This window comes from Xiphias gladius, chromosome 19, assembly GCF_016859285.1.
Source record: "Xiphias gladius isolate SHS-SW01 ecotype Sanya breed wild chromosome 19, ASM1685928v1, whole genome shotgun sequence".
Lineage (NCBI taxonomy): Eukaryota > Metazoa > Chordata > Actinopteri > Istiophoriformes > Xiphiidae > Xiphias > Xiphias gladius.
In genome coordinates, this window is record NC_053418.1 from 18,551,038 (window position 1) to 18,568,661 (window position 17,624).

General features: G+C 44.2%; 2 protein-coding genes across 8 annotated transcripts in view; one reads left to right on the forward strand and one right to left on the reverse strand.

The window, feature by feature from the left end:
• The window catches only part of slf1 (SMC5-SMC6 complex localization factor 1), a 31,311-nt gene extending 23,720 nt beyond the window's left edge, over positions 1-7,591 (forward strand). For 3 of the 4 annotated variants that reach the window (XM_040156439.1, XM_040156443.1, XM_040156442.1), the window contains one exon: positions 5,783-7,591. In XM_040156439.1, coding sequence (XP_040012373.1) covers positions 5,783-6,279 — 497 coding nt within the window. In that variant the 3' untranslated portion in view covers positions 6,280-7,591. The remainder of the gene's footprint in view (positions 1-5,782) is intronic. The other variant, XM_040156441.1, reaches the window with a different exon arrangement.
• Positions 7,592-10,317: 2,726 nt separating this feature from the next.
• Positions 10,318-17,624, reverse strand: part of LOC120805311 (multiple C2 and transmembrane domain-containing protein 1-like) — a 138,943-nt gene continuing 131,636 nt past the window's right edge. For all 4 annotated transcript variants that reach the window (XM_040155447.1, XM_040155446.1, XM_040155449.1 and 1 more), the window contains one exon: positions 10,318-10,389. In XM_040155447.1, the coding sequence (XP_040011381.1) occupies positions 10,318-10,389 (72 nt within the window). The remainder of the gene's footprint in view (positions 10,390-17,624) is intronic.

The following is a 17,624-nucleotide window of genomic DNA, read 5'->3' on the forward strand; positions in this document are numbered from 1 at the left end:
TCTAAAATCGCAGTCTTTATTTATTACATGTCTTTATATCAGTCCAGTCTTCTGTGTTCCTGGATTGAGTATTGATTTCCCTTTGGTATACTGTGTTTTGTAGGCTTAACTTCCAAATAGTTTGAGTAACTGAATAAGGTTGTGAACATGTTCTTGGCATCACAGTAAACGGTTTATTCATTGGAAGACAATGATTCAGTACGGGACATATTATTAGAGCTAACAGCTGATGGCAGTGATTAGCCTTTTCTGATTTCAAGAGACCACTTAAGGGTTCATTTAGGGCTCAGCTCTGATCATTGAAAATGCTAATCTACCCCTGCTGATCAGCATCCAGTTATCAGAATATACTGTATCTGATGCCCCCTTACTAGAGGTGTTGGAGTGGCAGGGGATTACACAAAGCAAGCGGTTGGTGTCCATGCCTTTACAGCATACCCTATCTGCCCCACCTCCTCCAAAAGCATATGATCCAGTTCTAATCTGTACCTGGCCAGGCTGTGTTTGGCTTCGAAGAGTCCAGGAAGGCGTTAATCAGACACAGCCTCTTAGGTAATGCTCACCTGTGACTGTGAAGACATAGGCTTCCACTGGCTCTAGTCACATTAGTATAATTTAACCTGAATTCAGAAGGGAAATATAGCCAACGCATCCATGTTTTTTTATACTCTAAATATCACGGTAGAAAAAGGGGGAGGAAAATATCACTGAGCGTTCAGACCCTGTTGCTAAAGCAGAGAGAGATTTGAGCATATTCACATGTCTGGCCGGTCTTTCTTTTTCCTGCATCTGAGATCTCTCCGCTGGCTGCTTTGGTGCTTCACATGGTTGGCCTTGTTGTTTTTGCTGTTGTTTCTAGTCGCTAGCTAGCAGCTCCCTGTGGATATGTGATGCCGTGCCCCTGGCTGCAGTTCACACACTCACCCTGCCTCTCTTTTTCAGTCAGCGAGGGGGAAGGAGAAAGAGAGAGAGGATGTTTACCATGCTGTGGAGCTGCCTGCTTCCCAGCTAGTCTGCCTCAGCCCCAGCCTCAGACCAGCGACAGAGCAAGAGAGAGAGACAGAGACATAGGGGGAGGGAGCACTGCATCTTTCTTTCCTTCCCTCCCTCCCTCTTTTTGCGCCAATTTTCCCTTCCTCCACTCTCGCTTTATATTTCTTGTCTTCGCCTGCCCTCTAAAGGCCAAAGGGCTTTGCGCTCTGTATGTATGTGTATGCCTGTGTGTGTGTGTGTGTGTGTGTGTGTGTGTGTGTGTGTGTGTGTGTGTGTGTGTGTGTGTGTGTGTGTGTGTGTGTGTGTGTGTGTGTGTGTGTGTGTGTGTGTGTGTGTGTGTGTTTCTGCATGTATGTTTTCTTTCTGCTGTAGCTTCAGAGCTGAGGGTCTAGCTTAGCATTTTTTTTTTCATGTTCATGTTACACACACACACAACACACACACAAACACACACACACACACACACACACACACACACACACACACACACACACACACACACACACACACAAACACACATAAAGAATGGTGTAATTACCCTGTGCTCTCATGTAATCCCCCAGGTGTTGTATTTATCTCCACTGCAGCATATCTGACACCCAGTGCCAATACCTGGATTCACTTCAGTCATCGTCCCTGCACCAAAACCATCCCCCAGCCTCTAGTCTCATAATGTGTATGTGTGTGTGTGTGTGTGTGTGTGTGTGTGTGTGTGTGTGTGTGTGTGTGTGTGTGTGTGTGTGTGTGTGTGTGTGTGTGTGTGTTACATTATAAACAGCATGTGATGCTATTTTCGTGTCTTATGTTAGAAAATATGTAATTTAGCACTGGCTATGACCATTGATGGCTGTATTAAGTGCTTTTGAGCTGTGTGGTGGAATATTAGAGCATGTTTTATATCCAATGATGAATAATAAAGAGCAGCTGATTCTCTTGTCCAGTGAATGAAACATACAAGCGCGGTATAGAGTTCCTCAGTATAGGAGTAGAAGACATGTTTAATTCTTGGAAAAGCAAAGGACATAAGCTGATGCTTAATGGAAATAGAAAGTCACGCGGGTAAAAATGCAAATGTGACAAACAGCATACACCACACAGCAACATACACAGTTAGCTCTCAGGCAGACAGATCTACAATCAAACACGCAGCTATACAGTCAATTGTGCAGGCTTTCAGGCAAGCCGAGCCCAGGGCCGTGCTGCAGGGGCCCTCTCCTCCCGACACCGGTGTCATCCCTCCGGTTGGAGCCTGTCTGTCAGGCGGGTTTGACACGATGACGGCAGGGAACGCTGGAAACCTGCGCTCGTGATCTTCCTTTTTTTTTTCTCTCATGCTGATGACTTGCATCTTGCACGTTTGTGAACAACAGGACTGCAGCTGAAGGCACTGGAGCAGATTGCTGTTACTTTATTTTGGGTGGAATTTGTGTTTCAGATGTTTTTATAGCCATATCCAGTTTTCACAAGAGCAGTGAAAAGGACCGCTTTTTCTGTGGTTTCACTGTATATTTACACTACTAGAGGAACAAGGTTTCTCTTGTTTGACAATACAGTTGTAATTGGGAATCCGACTTGTAGTGTAAGTGCTGCTTTGTCTGGTGCTTTATGCCTAAATTATGCCTATTTCTGTTATAATCATTTACATATCTTTGCTGCTGCCACAAGCCATTTCCCCATGAGAGGAGAACATACTTATTTAACTGATGCATGGAAATCATGCATTTCAAGAGTGACTGGTGTAAAGCAATTTATAAATTTAGTTCATGCACAAACAGTATATATCTATTCCCTGCACATACTGATTTTTAATTTGAGTTTTGCCCTTGTTTTCTTTATTTTTGTGTTCACTATATTTTATAGCAGTTCCAATGCCCCTTTCTTGTGCCAGCTGAAGAAAAGTACTGCTGGAATCATTTTTGAAGAAAGGAAAAGAATTAGCTAGGAGTGGGAGAAGTAAACCTTGTCCTCCCTTCATCCTTTTCTTCCCCTTTGGTTGAAAACACTCCACAGAGTGCTTGGGTTTGTGGTCCAGCCTTAAAGGCCCCTTGCAAGCTTAGTCCAAGGTTGGTCCTCTCAATGGAAGGTGCAGAACAGGATGTAGAATGAAGAAAAACAGCCTCAGTCTTCAAAAGCCATTCCATCTTTTTTTGTAATTCTCATCTGGAAGTGACAAAGACGGATCCATTTTTCAGCAGACATGGTGTTGCATGTGCCCATGTGTCTGTGTAGGGTACTATAGCAGTGGTTTTTGAAAAAACACACATTCTGGTGGACCTGAACCTTTCTGCAATGTGTCACGCTATGGTTGGCTTCACACATTACAGCCACTCCTACTGGATGAGCGTAATAGCAAGGACAGCTTGTTATGAAAACCCAGTGATTATGCTTGTGCTGTGAACAACCTCACTCTCTCTCTCGCTCTCACACACACATACACACCACGTCACTCCATCTCCCTCCCCTCTGCCTTTCTCTTGTGGCCACTTTGATCAAATCTGTGCTCTTACGTCCTTGACTGCTGCCCCCGACGCCTGACCCCTGCATTTGAAATTTCCCCGCTTATGTAAAAGTTTATGTAGATTAATGCCACAATTTATGCAGATTGAGTTTTTGCCACTCAGGCTTGAAGCACTAAAAGGTAGATGAGCACTGACCTTCCCCGCTAACAGCTACGTGAGCTCTTACCGATTATCTCATAACTGCTACACACAGTGTTACTTCTGTGGCAGACAGAGAGATGGAGAGCAATTTCAGAATTCATAACGTTCCACTTTTAACTTTTTTTTTATAGCATCATTTAGAACAAGGCTTTCTTTTTGTCAAAATGGCATTTGCTAGTCTCAGAAAGTGTGGCTGATGTCACACCACACACATGATGCACCACACACACACACACACACACACACACGATTGTCCCTCCTTTAAAACATCATGCTTTCTGCAGCCCCACAGTGTCTGTCAAACAGAAACAACTGCCAGAGGTGGTATCAAACAGCCTTTCAGCCGTCTGTGTGTCCTGCTGAGCCTCCACAGAGCTGTAAACTCGCTCACAAGTGGCAGCAGCATTGCCGAGGTTGAACAGTCAAGTGCCATCAAGACCAGATTGCCATAGAAATGGGACTATCTGAAAGCAAACAAAGGGCTCACACTAGACTCGACCTGCTCCATGTAGGCTAAGTGCGCACGGGCCTGTCTGACAAAGGAAAATGGCTTTCAGTCTGAAGAGACAAAGCAGAAGAGTAGAGAGAGGAGACGGTAAATGTCACAGTTATAACTTTGCTGGCTTCTTAAGAGGGGAGAACAAATGTGTTCATATTCAGTTTGAATGTAGTGAAGCAGGCCTAAAAGGGCAAAGTCAAGGTTACTGGATATGTTTTGAATATATTGGAAAGTTGTATTTATTGTATGATTTTTAAAAGTGATGTGCCTCTTTCACTAAAATAATACTGCTGATATTCATCGAAACTGCAAGCCTAGGCACAGTATTTCTAGCACAGTCAAAATTGATTTGAGTTAATGTGTAACTTTGTTGTTATACATCGTCCTAACAAACCACTTTCTCTATGAAGTGCGAACTTTTAACTGAACAATTTTCTGATGTCACAGACAAAGTCCGTTGTGAGATTGTCAACCCCAGTAGCTCCCTGTGTGACCAATGATACCGATGAGCTCGCCCACAGCATTACATCAAAAACCTAACAGGAGAGCAGAGCCTCCATCAGGTCACTAACCCTCTGCGCCTATTACACAAACACAAAGTGACCTGCCAGTCACACAGTTTAGACAATGTGTCAGTTGAAGTTAGTGCTGAAGTGAGCTAAAAGCCCTGACTGGCACTGAGGCCCAATGGGAAAACAGCTGTTCACTTAAACTCCGCACTCCGCTGAATGTGTGTACTGTATAGCATATGTGTTCCTGTGTGTGTGTGTGTGTGTGTGTGTGTGTGTGTGTGTGTGTCTGCGTGCTGTTTATATCTGTTGCTGTGTCCTGCCATTGACCAGTGCATTGTCTCTTATTTCATAACGATGCTGCAGCCCACAGTAGCTTGGCTGTGTGGCAGTGGATGTCACCTAAGATAATAAGTCACATTTCAAGTTCATTACCAAATATTAATTTTCTTACAAGCACTTTCAGATGATGCCGCATCCCAACAAGAGCAAATCCCTCACTGCTTTAAAACAGGCAACTGTAAGATGAGCTTTAGATAAAGTAGAAGAATACTGGGGTGGTCAAATGTTTAAGGAGTTTTTGCATTTAAATGTTCTGTTTTGTCATGGTGTGTGTTTGTGTGTGTGAACATTGCAACATGTCCACAGCACTCAAACAACTGAACACATGATGCACTCGTCCTTATGCTTTCATGCAGAGTTGTCTTACTTTAATAGAGCTCTTAAAGACCCTCTTTCTGTTTTTGTACAGTACTGATGAAGTGTTCTGTGATTTTATTGAAAATGTAAAAAGAATAGTCCATTTGAGTTGACTTTTTTTTTACTGGAAAATACTCAGATTAACTGATTTTGTAGCACAATTAAAAAAAATATATATACTCCCGTTCTAAGTATCAAAAATATTTTCCAAGTGAACATTTGGAGTTACACTTGTTGCAGGTTGTTGCTGCAGAATTTCGACCCATGCATACGATTTTTTCAAGTGTGGCAATGTCATTGTGGAAATGCACACTGTCATGTGCACAGTATGTGCCACACCTGTAAGGAGAATGTAGTAGCCTTGAGTTGTGATGGTTGTAAAGGTTGTGTGATCCCATCCTCTACACCTCTCTCCCCTCCAGGCTCAGTTCTCCTGCAGCAGACTGATGGAGACAGGCGGACCGCACTGGATCTGGTTTCTACAACAAGTCAGAGGGAGGAGCTCCTCCACAGTGCACAGGTTGGAGATTCGGCCCTAAGAAACAAAGTGACTGAAGTCTTGAACCTTCCCCTTCTGGAGGCTGGATCCTCTCTGCTGGCCCACCTAATTTTCTCCTACCAGCAGGAGAGGGGCCTGTCAGGTCTCAAGCAACCCAATGACAAGGCCCACAGCCTGGGCTACAGGCTGGTCAGGGCCCTAGAGACACACTCCTTCCAAAAGGTGTCTTTGGGATGGACAGACCAGCGGGTAGTGAGGTTGGTGGAAGATGCACACACACTGTTGGAGCTCAGCAGAGGGAGGTACCTGGGGCAGGTGTCCCAGGCTGTGAAAGAGTGCAAAGGACAGAACACACAGTTCCTAATGGAGATACTGGAGGATCTAAAGTCTCGGCGAGAAGCGCTAGTGGTTGATCTGTGACACTGGCTCAACAGACAATACACTGAAAAATACTTAATTGCACAACCTGTGATTGAAATCTTAACAAAGCGGCATCAGTTCCCGATATATGCAGCTATTAATTCATACAATCCACCAAGGCCGCAAAATATCTACACTGGCCACGGACATGTTCTGGCTTTCACTGAATATGTGCCTCCAAAATAACGTGGCATTCTCCTGTCTTCCCATTCAGGTAGTTGGGTAAGAATGTGATAGTATGGTTTGGTTATATTATGCTACCTTGTTTTTAAAATGTTTTATACTTTGCAAATATTTCTGCAATAGAAAAATGTATTTATGTTGTTTTCATTAGAAGGTTTTGATAGTAACACTAATATTTCTGTGTAGACTGTTACTACCTCATGTATATTTTTCTTAATGTTTAAAGATAAAATTGTTTTTCACATGTTAACTATTAACTATTATTTGTTACAAAATAAATGAACGTAAATTAGTTGACTGCTACACTCCCATGCTATCATGTCTAGTATTTTATAAGCAGAAAGTCAGAGGAAAATGGCTACTGCAGTTGTAGTCTGAGAGGTGCTCTGACAGATGGAGAGGCTTTATGTGGGGACGACAGTGGAAAAGTAGGACCAGCTCTCACAGAGGTCATCCTGGTTTGAGATACTTGAGGCACTGATGTGAACCCAGGGTCTCAGCCACACAGACAGTAGTGAGGAAGGAGCCACTTCCTGAAGCTGAACATGAATGAGGGGATTAGATCTGCGTGTCGGGGTGGGTCAAGTGGGCAATGGAGCAACGCAGGTGAGGGGGAGGGATTTGAACCTAAAATTGTGAGCGTAGTTGATTTCTGAGGTGGAGACAAACAGTCCTATATTCCCTTTGCTTTTACCAGTGTTTGCTTAGAAATTAACTTGTCAATTGGAAAAAAATTTTTGCAATAATCCAGACACACTGAAGATGATAAAAAATATTTAATCTCGTGTTTTTGTCTCTTTTTTTCCAAAATAAGCAACATACATCAGATGCATTTAATTTCTCAAACCAGAAATATACATCATGTTTTCTTTCGCTCTTTCTTTCACCCCTCCTGACCTGCCCACGTGTCAGCTCGTACAGTATTCCTGTCCTGAAATGTCATTGGTCAGAACTGGGTACATGAAAATGATGTCACAGGCAGGCAACGTTGCAGGCGGAAAAAGACAGATCTTAGAAAATGAGGCAGGCATACACCTACTTTACAATATCATCACCAGACCATCAACAGGCATACTGTATAAAATACAACCATAAATTAATAAGTAGTTAACTATGTACTGTATCATTTAAAAAATAAAGTCATTTCAACCTGGTGCAAATAAAAGTGCTTTTTCTTTCCTTTACAACTGTCAATCCGATACATTCCTTTATATAATTTATTTTCTCTTCAGCATACAAAATAAAAACACTTTGGTTTGCTTGCAAACAGAGCCAAAACCAAATAATAAATGACCAAAAAAAGACAGTATTTGGATGCAATACCACACAATAGTCACCACAATTTGCTGTAAAATAACTACATACAGTAGTAGACACATACATATCAGGTATTCAAACAGTCCCTTCAGGCATTATAAAAAGCCATCCTTCATGAGCCACAGAGTCTGTTTGTTGAGGAGGCTATAATCAGTCTGCGACACTGCTCTTGGGGGACAGTCTTTTATTGTCTTTCAAGTGGATTCCTCAAAACAACAAAACAAAATCAATGGCCCTCTGGAGTGACAGATCCCAGCCTGTTGATATTTAAGCATGGAGATGGATGGCTAAAGAGGGAGGGAACGAGCAGGAGAGGTGATGGCAAGCAGGCAGACAGGCAGGACGAGAGGATGACAAAATGGCAGGGGAGAGCTGTAGTTGCTGCTAAGGGGGTTTAGAGTGATAAAGATAGACAGAGAGACAGACGAACAGACAGACAAAAAGGGTAAAAGGGAACAAAAAGATGTGTGTGGGGGGCAGGAATCAGTAGGATGAGAGTAGACTTCCTCCAATGTAGCCTGAGCTGTGATCTTTCAACAGATGCTCGACGAGAAGCCCAGGAGACCGTCCCCTCAGACAGGGTCACAACCCCGCTCACTGACGAATGAGGGAACCGCAGAGAGCAAACGGAGTGAGGCATGATGGGAAGAAGGATCTGAAATAGCATAAAACACACACGCACATCCCTCCAACCCTGACATCTCAGGCCCAAGTCCCCCCAGAGCCTTGTCTTGTCACACAGCAACTTGCTGCTCATCTAGCTGACGGCCCTCTACACCAGCACACCAAATAACAGCTGGCACTTCTGCTGCGCGCACACACACACACACACACACACACACACACACACACACACTAACGCACACCCCGACCCACTGAATCTACACATCAGTCTACAGCTGGAGGGGGGATACAACTGTAACACATACCAACGCTGAGAAAAGCAACATGTCTTTGATTGCATAAACGTGTATACGCAAACACTCTTGCACAGTTCACATATACAAGCCTCTGTCTCTGGAAAGACAGATCAAAGCTGAGTTGTGGGCACAGGAGGTGGGGCAGATGGAGAGGGCGGCCAGCCTGGGGCACAGCATCACAGAGAGCATGTTTGTGTGAGTGCGTGTGTGTGTGCCTGAGAGAATGTGCCTGCTCAAATGGGATATTATGTTTTCATCTGTGTGCAAGTAGGTGCAGTAGCTGTATGCGAGCAGTGTATTCACGTGAGAGGGTTTTTTTTGTTTTTTTTCTTGTGTCTGCATGCATGCTTGTGCATGTGTGAATGCTTTTGTGTGTGGCCACCGAAGCAAACACATGGGGAGATGAGAGTAAAGGAGACCAGCCTTTCAAACAAGATTAGGGCTGCAGCTGCCTAAAGGCCTGCCTGCCTGGCGACACTCTGCATAGACTGGGTGACATCTATATTAACACCACGACAGCAGAAGGCCCAGTCTGCTGCGCCTCCTGACATACAGAGAATGTGGATCTGTCTGACTGAGTGATGGAGGTTTTGACATGTTTTTAAGGGGTTAAACAATATATCTGGGTATTTAATAGTGATAAATATTTGGGGCTAAACACCAACCATCTAACTTTGTCCTTTTTTCCTCTGGGTACTATTTAATGATGATTATGTAATCACAATCGATTTTAAGAAATACAGACTCACTGTACTTTAAACTAATGTGACTGTCCAAAGTGACTGGATTGTTTTTGTTTTGGAGTCAAGTCTTTAAAAAAAGCCAATTTGGACATTGTAGGAAAGCACAGACAGATACCACCACAAGCCTTCAGCTTGTTGGTCCAGTTTTGTGTTTGTGGAGAAGGACATATCTGGAGGCTACCACCATAATTGCTAATCAATTTGGCTGGCTGAGTTAAGTGCAGGCAATCCAAATTACTGCCAGTGAACATAACATCATAACCACATCCAAGAGGGGAAGAAAACCAAAGATACTTCAATACAAAAACAATTAGAAAATATAAACATATTTCCATTATCATTCAAAATAAAAATATGACCAAAAAAAACAAACAAAAAAAAAATCTTAAAGGCCTTTGCAGACTGATAACACAGAATGTTAATGTAAGGCTTGTTTTTTGATAAACATGGAAACACTGAATATGTCTTTTTGGAACAGTGGGCATGAATTTTAAATTTCGTTTTACTCATTGTGTGACACTTGTGGCAATCAGATGGACAGAGTCCACTGAGCTGTCAGGGTGATGGAGATAAGAAGATCACTCCAGCTATCATTCCCACTCGCCTTTAAAATCAATCAAACTCATAATGGTGATAATAATTCAAGGGATTTCTTGTCTTTTTTTATACAAAAATTACACATCAGGAAACTGTACTGTACATCAAGGGTAATTAAAGACAGAAAAAGGGGTCAAGAGAGGAAAATAGGAAAGAAAAAGGGAAGGACAGCTGAGCTGAGCTGGTCTAGAGCCGTCTTCCTCTGCTCCTCCGTGTCCAGTAATAGACAGAGAGAAGACAAGTAGAGAAGAGAGGAGTTGGTGGGCGGACACAGTCATCTACCCGGGGTTGTTTTTCTTCCTTTTATTTGGACTGGGATTGGGATCCAGTTTCAGCTCTCGGTACTGCACCTGTTAAAACACACAGAAAAACAGAAACACACACGCAGAAGCGCGCACACATGCATGCACACACATACATACACGTACACACACACACACACACGCACGCACGCACACGCACACAAATACACACAAACACACACCAGCCGGTCAGGTGAAAAGAGCAAAGGATGCTTGAATAGCACAGAAATCCTCCAGAGGCTCTCTGAGTCCAGCTGTGTGGAACAGTGGCCTCAGGGAGGGGATTACACACTGATTACAACACACGCACACACACACACACACACACACACACACACACACACACACACACACACACACACACACACATGAAGACACTCACATGCACACACACAAAATCATTGTACACTGTTCAAAGCTCCAAATACACTGGTGCTCGAACACAGACGCACACAAATATACACATATACACATACTTCCACAGATGTGGAACAGTGGCCTAGGGGAAGGGATCACACACACACAAACAGAACAGGGCAAAGGCTCATGGGAAAGCTTGGAGAGACAACAGAGTCATCTCAGCATGGCAAGATGGTGAGGAGAGAAAGGGCAGAGAGATGGGAAGGAGACAGAAGGTAGGGAAAAAAATGCATCGCAACCCTTTGAAAACCAAAGACTGTGCTTAGTTGCTAGTTACAGCTACTTCAGTATCAATACTGATCCCATGTAGCTTTATACATACTGTGCTGTATAATTAGGGACAAAATCATTAACTCTCAGTTTCTGTGCTGTTGAATAAAGAGCCAATTATAAACGTCAGGCAGATAGACTTACTTCTCTGACAAAAACCCAAATGTTCATTAGAAAGTGTACATACATGCGATCTACTGGCCAGAGAGGTTAACAAACAAGCACACTAGAGATTTACACGGTGTTCGCATCATTCATGGTACAAAAAACTAGAACAGTCTCCTCCACATCTTTTCTCTCTACTGAGACTGGCTGAAGTGCAGTTAGCCATCAAAGAGCAGTCTGTCTACGTGGAGCTTCTCCTTTTCTCAATAATGGGTGGCAACTGGAGAAAATCTGAGCTAATGAGGCTGCTGTCTGTCAGCCATTAGGTGCAGAACAGCAACATCAGCTTATAGCTACAAACAGCTGGAGGAAAAGGGGAAAGTCCAGAATTTCTCCGTTTGATGGGCACTGTACTGTCGTTCAATGCATCACACAGCACTGTGTGTGCTCACTTTTTTTAACTCTCCTAATAACAATGAAGCCCCCCACCAAGACAATCTAAATGCCAAGATGTACCCGTTGAGCTATACATATTTTCAAAAAACTTTACTTTCTTTAAAGCCTCATGTTATTTTTCGTTAGCAGTTACAGTATCTAAGTATAAGCTGACCAAAACTCACTGATTTGCTGTATGCATGTCTACATACTCTATGGCCCCACTTTAGCCTAAACTTAAAGGAGCAGTTTCCAATTTTTGGAAATACACTTATTTGCTTATTTGCGAGCTGTTTCCCCACGTCCAGTCATTATGCTAAGCTAAGCTAACCATCTACTGGCTGTAGCTTCATATTTAAAGGACATATATTTTATGAGAGCGGTATCAGTCTTCTCATCTATCTCATGACATGGAAGTGAACGAATAATATCCCCTAAATTTCGTAACAATTCCTTAAAATAGATGTCTTAGTGGCACACTGCAAGCACTTCACAATAGGTTCAGCATCAGCACAGAGGGAGTGTCACCTATTTCTCCCACAGGGAACTGATTCCCACTTGACGCGATGTGTTGCGAAGATGGTGAGTGGAGTTTAGAAAGAAACTGCTCTTAAGTGATGGACACTCAGATGCAACAGCATCAAAGTGGCTGAGCTTCAACAACCAGAGACTGTCACTCTGGCAGTCTCTCACTTTCAGATGTACACACACACGAGCATGCACGCACAAATACAGTCGCTAGCCTAGACAGATTCAAGTCACTGACAAGTACTCGCCACTGAATCAGAATACTAATAGAGGAAAAAAAACACAAGACTTAACAGTCACAGCACCAAAGAGCCAGTATTGTCTGTGGGATCCCTCCTGGGCTTTTGTACTGTAGGCTACTCTGCCTGTCTGACTGACTGACACCCTCTCTGATTCTCCAGGCAGACAACAAACTGACGTCAATATGGTTTCTCTGTTCTGTCTCATGGTGGGTCTGTCTGCTGTGGACGTGAACAGCAGCGTCTCTCAGTGCTGGCTGGGAACGAGCCTTTATCATCCATCTTCTACTGGTTTCCACTGTCGCGTCAATGCCATCCAGTATCCTCTGCCTGCAATGTACAAACCCGAGATGCGAAGAGACGTGTGTGTGTGTGTGTGTGTGTGTGCATGTGTGCAGCCACATGCACACACAAACACCCCCGTGCCTGCCACATCACACCGAAACACAACAGCCTGCCACCCTTGTGTCATTAAAATCCCATACAAATCCACTGTATGTATTCACATATACAGTGAGGTATTTCTGTTCCTCTTTGTCACAGTGATGATCACCAATGTCCCGTTAAGGTGCTTACAGGGTGGTTAGGCCAGCATGTGTTACTCTCTATGCCTCACTAGGCAGCCAGACTGCACTGATTCGTAACTGTCCGCAAGGCAAACTGACATCCTACTAAACAGCTGTACAAATACAACCGGTTTGTTTGATACAATGAGAGAGAAGAGAGACTGGGAGATGGTCTGACAGGCGACGAGGAGGCAATCCAGGTGGAGAGAACAAGGGAGGAGAGGTATGATGCTGGGAAACGAGAGAAAGAATGGAAAGAAATATACAGAAAGATGAAGGGAGGAAGGCCAAAGAGCGGAACAAACCAACAAAGGAAACAGGAGAGAAAACAACGAGAAGGAAGAAGAGACTGGGTGAGACAGAGGGAGATCTCTGGACGTTCGAGTGATGACATATACCGTTCTCATGTGGGTGCGGATCCTTTTATAGCCCTGCCAACTAAAGCAGACAACGGAACAAAAACCCAGTGGACAGAGAGGGGTTTATATGGCCCCATCTGTGTGTGTGTGTACATGTGTGTATGCAGTGGTAGTTTGGTTAAGGGACCATGACACTCCTGGCAGAGTGCCCACATTGACTACAATCAATGACAGTGGTGCATTCATGGATGAACTTGTGAGTGAATGGTTGAATGATTTAATTCACTCATGAGTAAAGGAGTAACATCACATCTGCACGTAGCCTAGTCACATAGACATATATCAGTTAATATCAAATAATTGCAAGCAAATTCCCCAAAAAATTCACCTTTTAGCGAAATGTTTCTCCATATGAAACTCATTCCCACACAATGTTTGCTGCACGTTTCAAACAAGCTACCATGGATCCAAAAGTAGGACATGTATAGTACGGGATCACTGGCTGTTAGTGGTCCCATTATATGGCCAAACGCCTACAGCAGCAAAAAGGAATACAGCAATTTAATTCTGAGCACTGACATTCCTGTCCAAACAAAACTCTTTGTCAGTGCAGACACACAAAGAAAAGTTTGCATGTCAGTAGAAAATAGGGTTTTGTTTTCACGAAGAGTAGCGTAGGGGATCGACAAAAAAAAAAGGGTGCAGGAATAAACAATATTTCAATCAAACAGGAGTTTCTCTGTGAAGAGCTGCCAGCCAAGAGAAATGGGGCTCATGCGTCACAGGTTCAGTTCCCCCTTACAGGTGACAGGCCTGCCTGATGCTATACCCCCTGGCTCCCCACTCACCTCACCTAATAACACACACACACACACACACACACACACAACCGCACACACAGGCACCAACCCAATGCAGACAACAAGAGCTAGTTAAAGTCAAAAACAGGGGAAAAGGCAGAGGAGGCAAGGAGAAAGTGGGACGTTAGTAAAATAAAAGAAACTGGAATTGGGTGAAAGTAAAAAGTGAGGTAATGCGGCGAGCACATAAGCAATTTGGTACATGAGCAGGGAGCTTAAAGGGAACATCAACAGGAGAGGCAGTGGGTAAAGACCCAGCGCTGCTCAAAGGCTGCTCCACCCTCGCTCCTCTCCTCTCCTATCCCAAATGTTGACAGTACAAGTGCAAAACAGGCTTTGAAGTGTGCTCTGCTGAAGGAGCGCCGTGTACCATGCAGCGCGCTTCGTTTAACGGTGTTACCCGCAAAACATCCCGGGACCTGTTCGTCTCTCCTTCTCTCGCTGTCTCTAATTCTCTCTCTCCCTCTCGCATTGAACCTTTGACAGTGTTTTGATGATGCTGGTGTGGGCAGACAGACAAGGCAAAAGCAAGGTGGGTGACAGTGAACAAAAAAAGGCAAATAGGCAAGTAAATAAATGAAGTCCAAAAAAGCAAGGGAGCTACATTTTAATGATACTATGTTATTCTGTTTTCCTGTCCTTTCCAGAGAGCACAAAACTCAGCAGGTTTCATCTCATGTGACGCCTAACGGTGCATAAGGGTTATTAAATGTTTCCAGGGAAACACGATTGTGGACAGTTCAGACATCTGCAGATCGGAGGATTCAGCATTCATGTCTATTGTTGGGAAAGAAAAGGCATGTCAAGGTGACATAAGCCAGTGAGCAAAAAAAGGAAAAACTTACAAAGTAAGGAAAGTTTTGCCTGTTAGCTGCTGTAGCACGACGCATACTGAATAGTGACTAATTGGCCACTTCCAGTGAAATGTTTAAATTTGTCACAAAAGTGGGGAAGGGCAAAGCAAAGGAGAGAGAGAGACCTCTGGTAGATGTGAGTGATGGCATCTGGCAACGTTTCAGCATTTAACTATCCTGCCTTTGACCCCTGTATGTCCATTGAGGTTTCATCTCCAACATAAATGTTGTCTAAAAATATTAACCCAACTCCCCGCTGTTCATTAGTCACTAAATTGGACTTCATGCTTATTTTTGAACTGTAGGTTTGATCCAGCTCCTTTACACCAATCATAAAGAGCCACTTGGCATGCTAATTGCCTTGGCAGTAGTTATGCACACCGTAGCACACATGGCTAATGGTGTTGTAAAACATACTAGTGCACTGACACCTCCCAGACGCCAGGTAGGGAATACTTAGCACTATAAAGGTGCTCAGCTTGGCCTCGTTTAAGATGATATGAAGGATTCCCTGATAATGACCACAAAGATAGCTCACACTGGTCAAAGATCCAAACGAGATACAAGAAACGGTTACCAAGAGAGGGATTCTTTCACACACACACATGCACTACACATCATGCCGGCCCTTAACATTGCTGCTCCCAGAGGGACATAATGATTTAAGTAAACTGTTCAGATGGTAAAAAGGTAGCTCTGCCTGTTGCAGCTTCCATGCACCCCTGGGGATCTAGTTTTTAAAGGATGTTTGACAGTGCAGTTAGGGGCCCAGTGTCAGTGATTTGAAAAGCTTGGTTTGCAAGAGTAAAGTACCTACCCGCTAACTGTATGACTGATGAGAACTGAATGTTGTTGCTGCTAAATAAAAAGTTTATTTTACTTACTTGAACACTATATATGAAGAGCAATGAAAGATGAGAAAACTTAGAGTCCAGAAGCTGTTCCACAATTGCTGTGTTGCTGTACAGTTACATACTGTATGTTATGACGGACTGTGGCCCAGTGTGGTTCGCCCGTTGTAAATAAAGTCATTAGAACATCATCAGTTCTGGCAGCACTGTCCCACCTCCAAATGATGCGGAACGATACCCTGAAACACCCCCAACCCACCTCACATGGACTATTGCTGGGAGAGCATGTGTGTGTGTGTGACTATGTATGTGTGTTAGGTCAAATCGAGGCCCTGAAATAGCACTTCATTAGTCATCCAGGGTGTCAGGCATATCAGGCCCCTGCACCAATGCCAGTGGATAGCACAGACATGTGCCCGTGAGGGGACGCTCCATTTGTACCCCAGCACCTCTCTGCATCATCCGAGAGCCTCAAGGGCTTAATCCACACAGACGGCTTTGACCCAGTAACGTGGGGGCAGGCAATGAAGTGAACCCACCCCCGGAGGCAGCAGAGGGATGCACGGCAGAGCAGAACGTTCTGGTCTGTTTTTAGCCAACGACCGCGGAGCAGGGTATCTTTGCAGAAAACTAACCTTTGGTTTCAGTGAAAAAGTGATCAGCACAGGTCTCAGTTCTTTATCAGCTAACTGAGCAGTCTAAATTTCAATTACCTTATTTTATTGATACAAATAAGACTACCCTGCCATAATTAATAAAACTAGTCATCTCCAACAATCTGTCAGCTCTACTTGCACATTCTGTCCTCATTCCTCCTCCCGTTTCTCCATTTCCATCTTCATCTTTCCTCGCCAACATCTATTCTTACCCGTCTCCCCTGGTCTTTCACCCACATTACTCAGTAAGTCTCCAAACTGTCAGTGAAACCTGGCAACAATTACCATTCCACCAGCTGCAGCAATAACTGTTACAGTAGCACTCACACACTTACTTATACAGTAGGCACAACTCCAGCAGTACGGGCACCAGACCAGAGCAGCATGTCTGCCCCCACCTTCCCTAGCCAGCAGGCCCTCATTAGGGGCCTTGTAAAGGCCTCGTACCTGCTGGGCCTGGGCCCCCTCACCACTCCACTCCTCCAGGGTCCAGGTGTGTAAGGTGGCTGCACTTTACCAGAGGGGACAGCTTGGGCTCATTTATGCCAGTGGCTACCTGCCTTGTGCCTACTGCTGCAGCAGGCCCCAGTAAAATATGAAACTGTAAAACTGCACGGGGGCCAAAAGGGGGAGAACACGGGGGGCTTGCAGGGGTGTGTAAGGGAGCAAGGATTATGACCCTGTAAAGATGAAAGAAGTTTCGGGCAACAAGCGATCAAAGAGGAAGTGTGTCAGCACTGATGTGGCAGGGGATTGGTCCAATGTGGCCCCGGGTCGCTCAGCCTCAGCTTGCATGTGTGTGTATCTGTGCGTTCATGTGCGTGTGTATTGAACTCAGCACAGCAGGGCTTAACGGCCACAGCGGACACCATGCTGGAGCTGGTGCTGGATAACACAACGATTTTCACAAGCTGCCGCTTAATTGCAGTTTGAACTGCACTTTGTCCTGAGCAGCACAGCACGTTACATACACACACATCTACACAAATATATTTTACCTAACGAAGCATCTGTAGTCTTCAGCCACAGAGCTTAATCTGATCTCACGGTTAATGTAGAAGCAAAACCGCATGAGGCTGGTTAACTGTTGGTTTACACTCTGTTCCAATTACTAGCAAAGCTGGGAAACAACAGCTAACT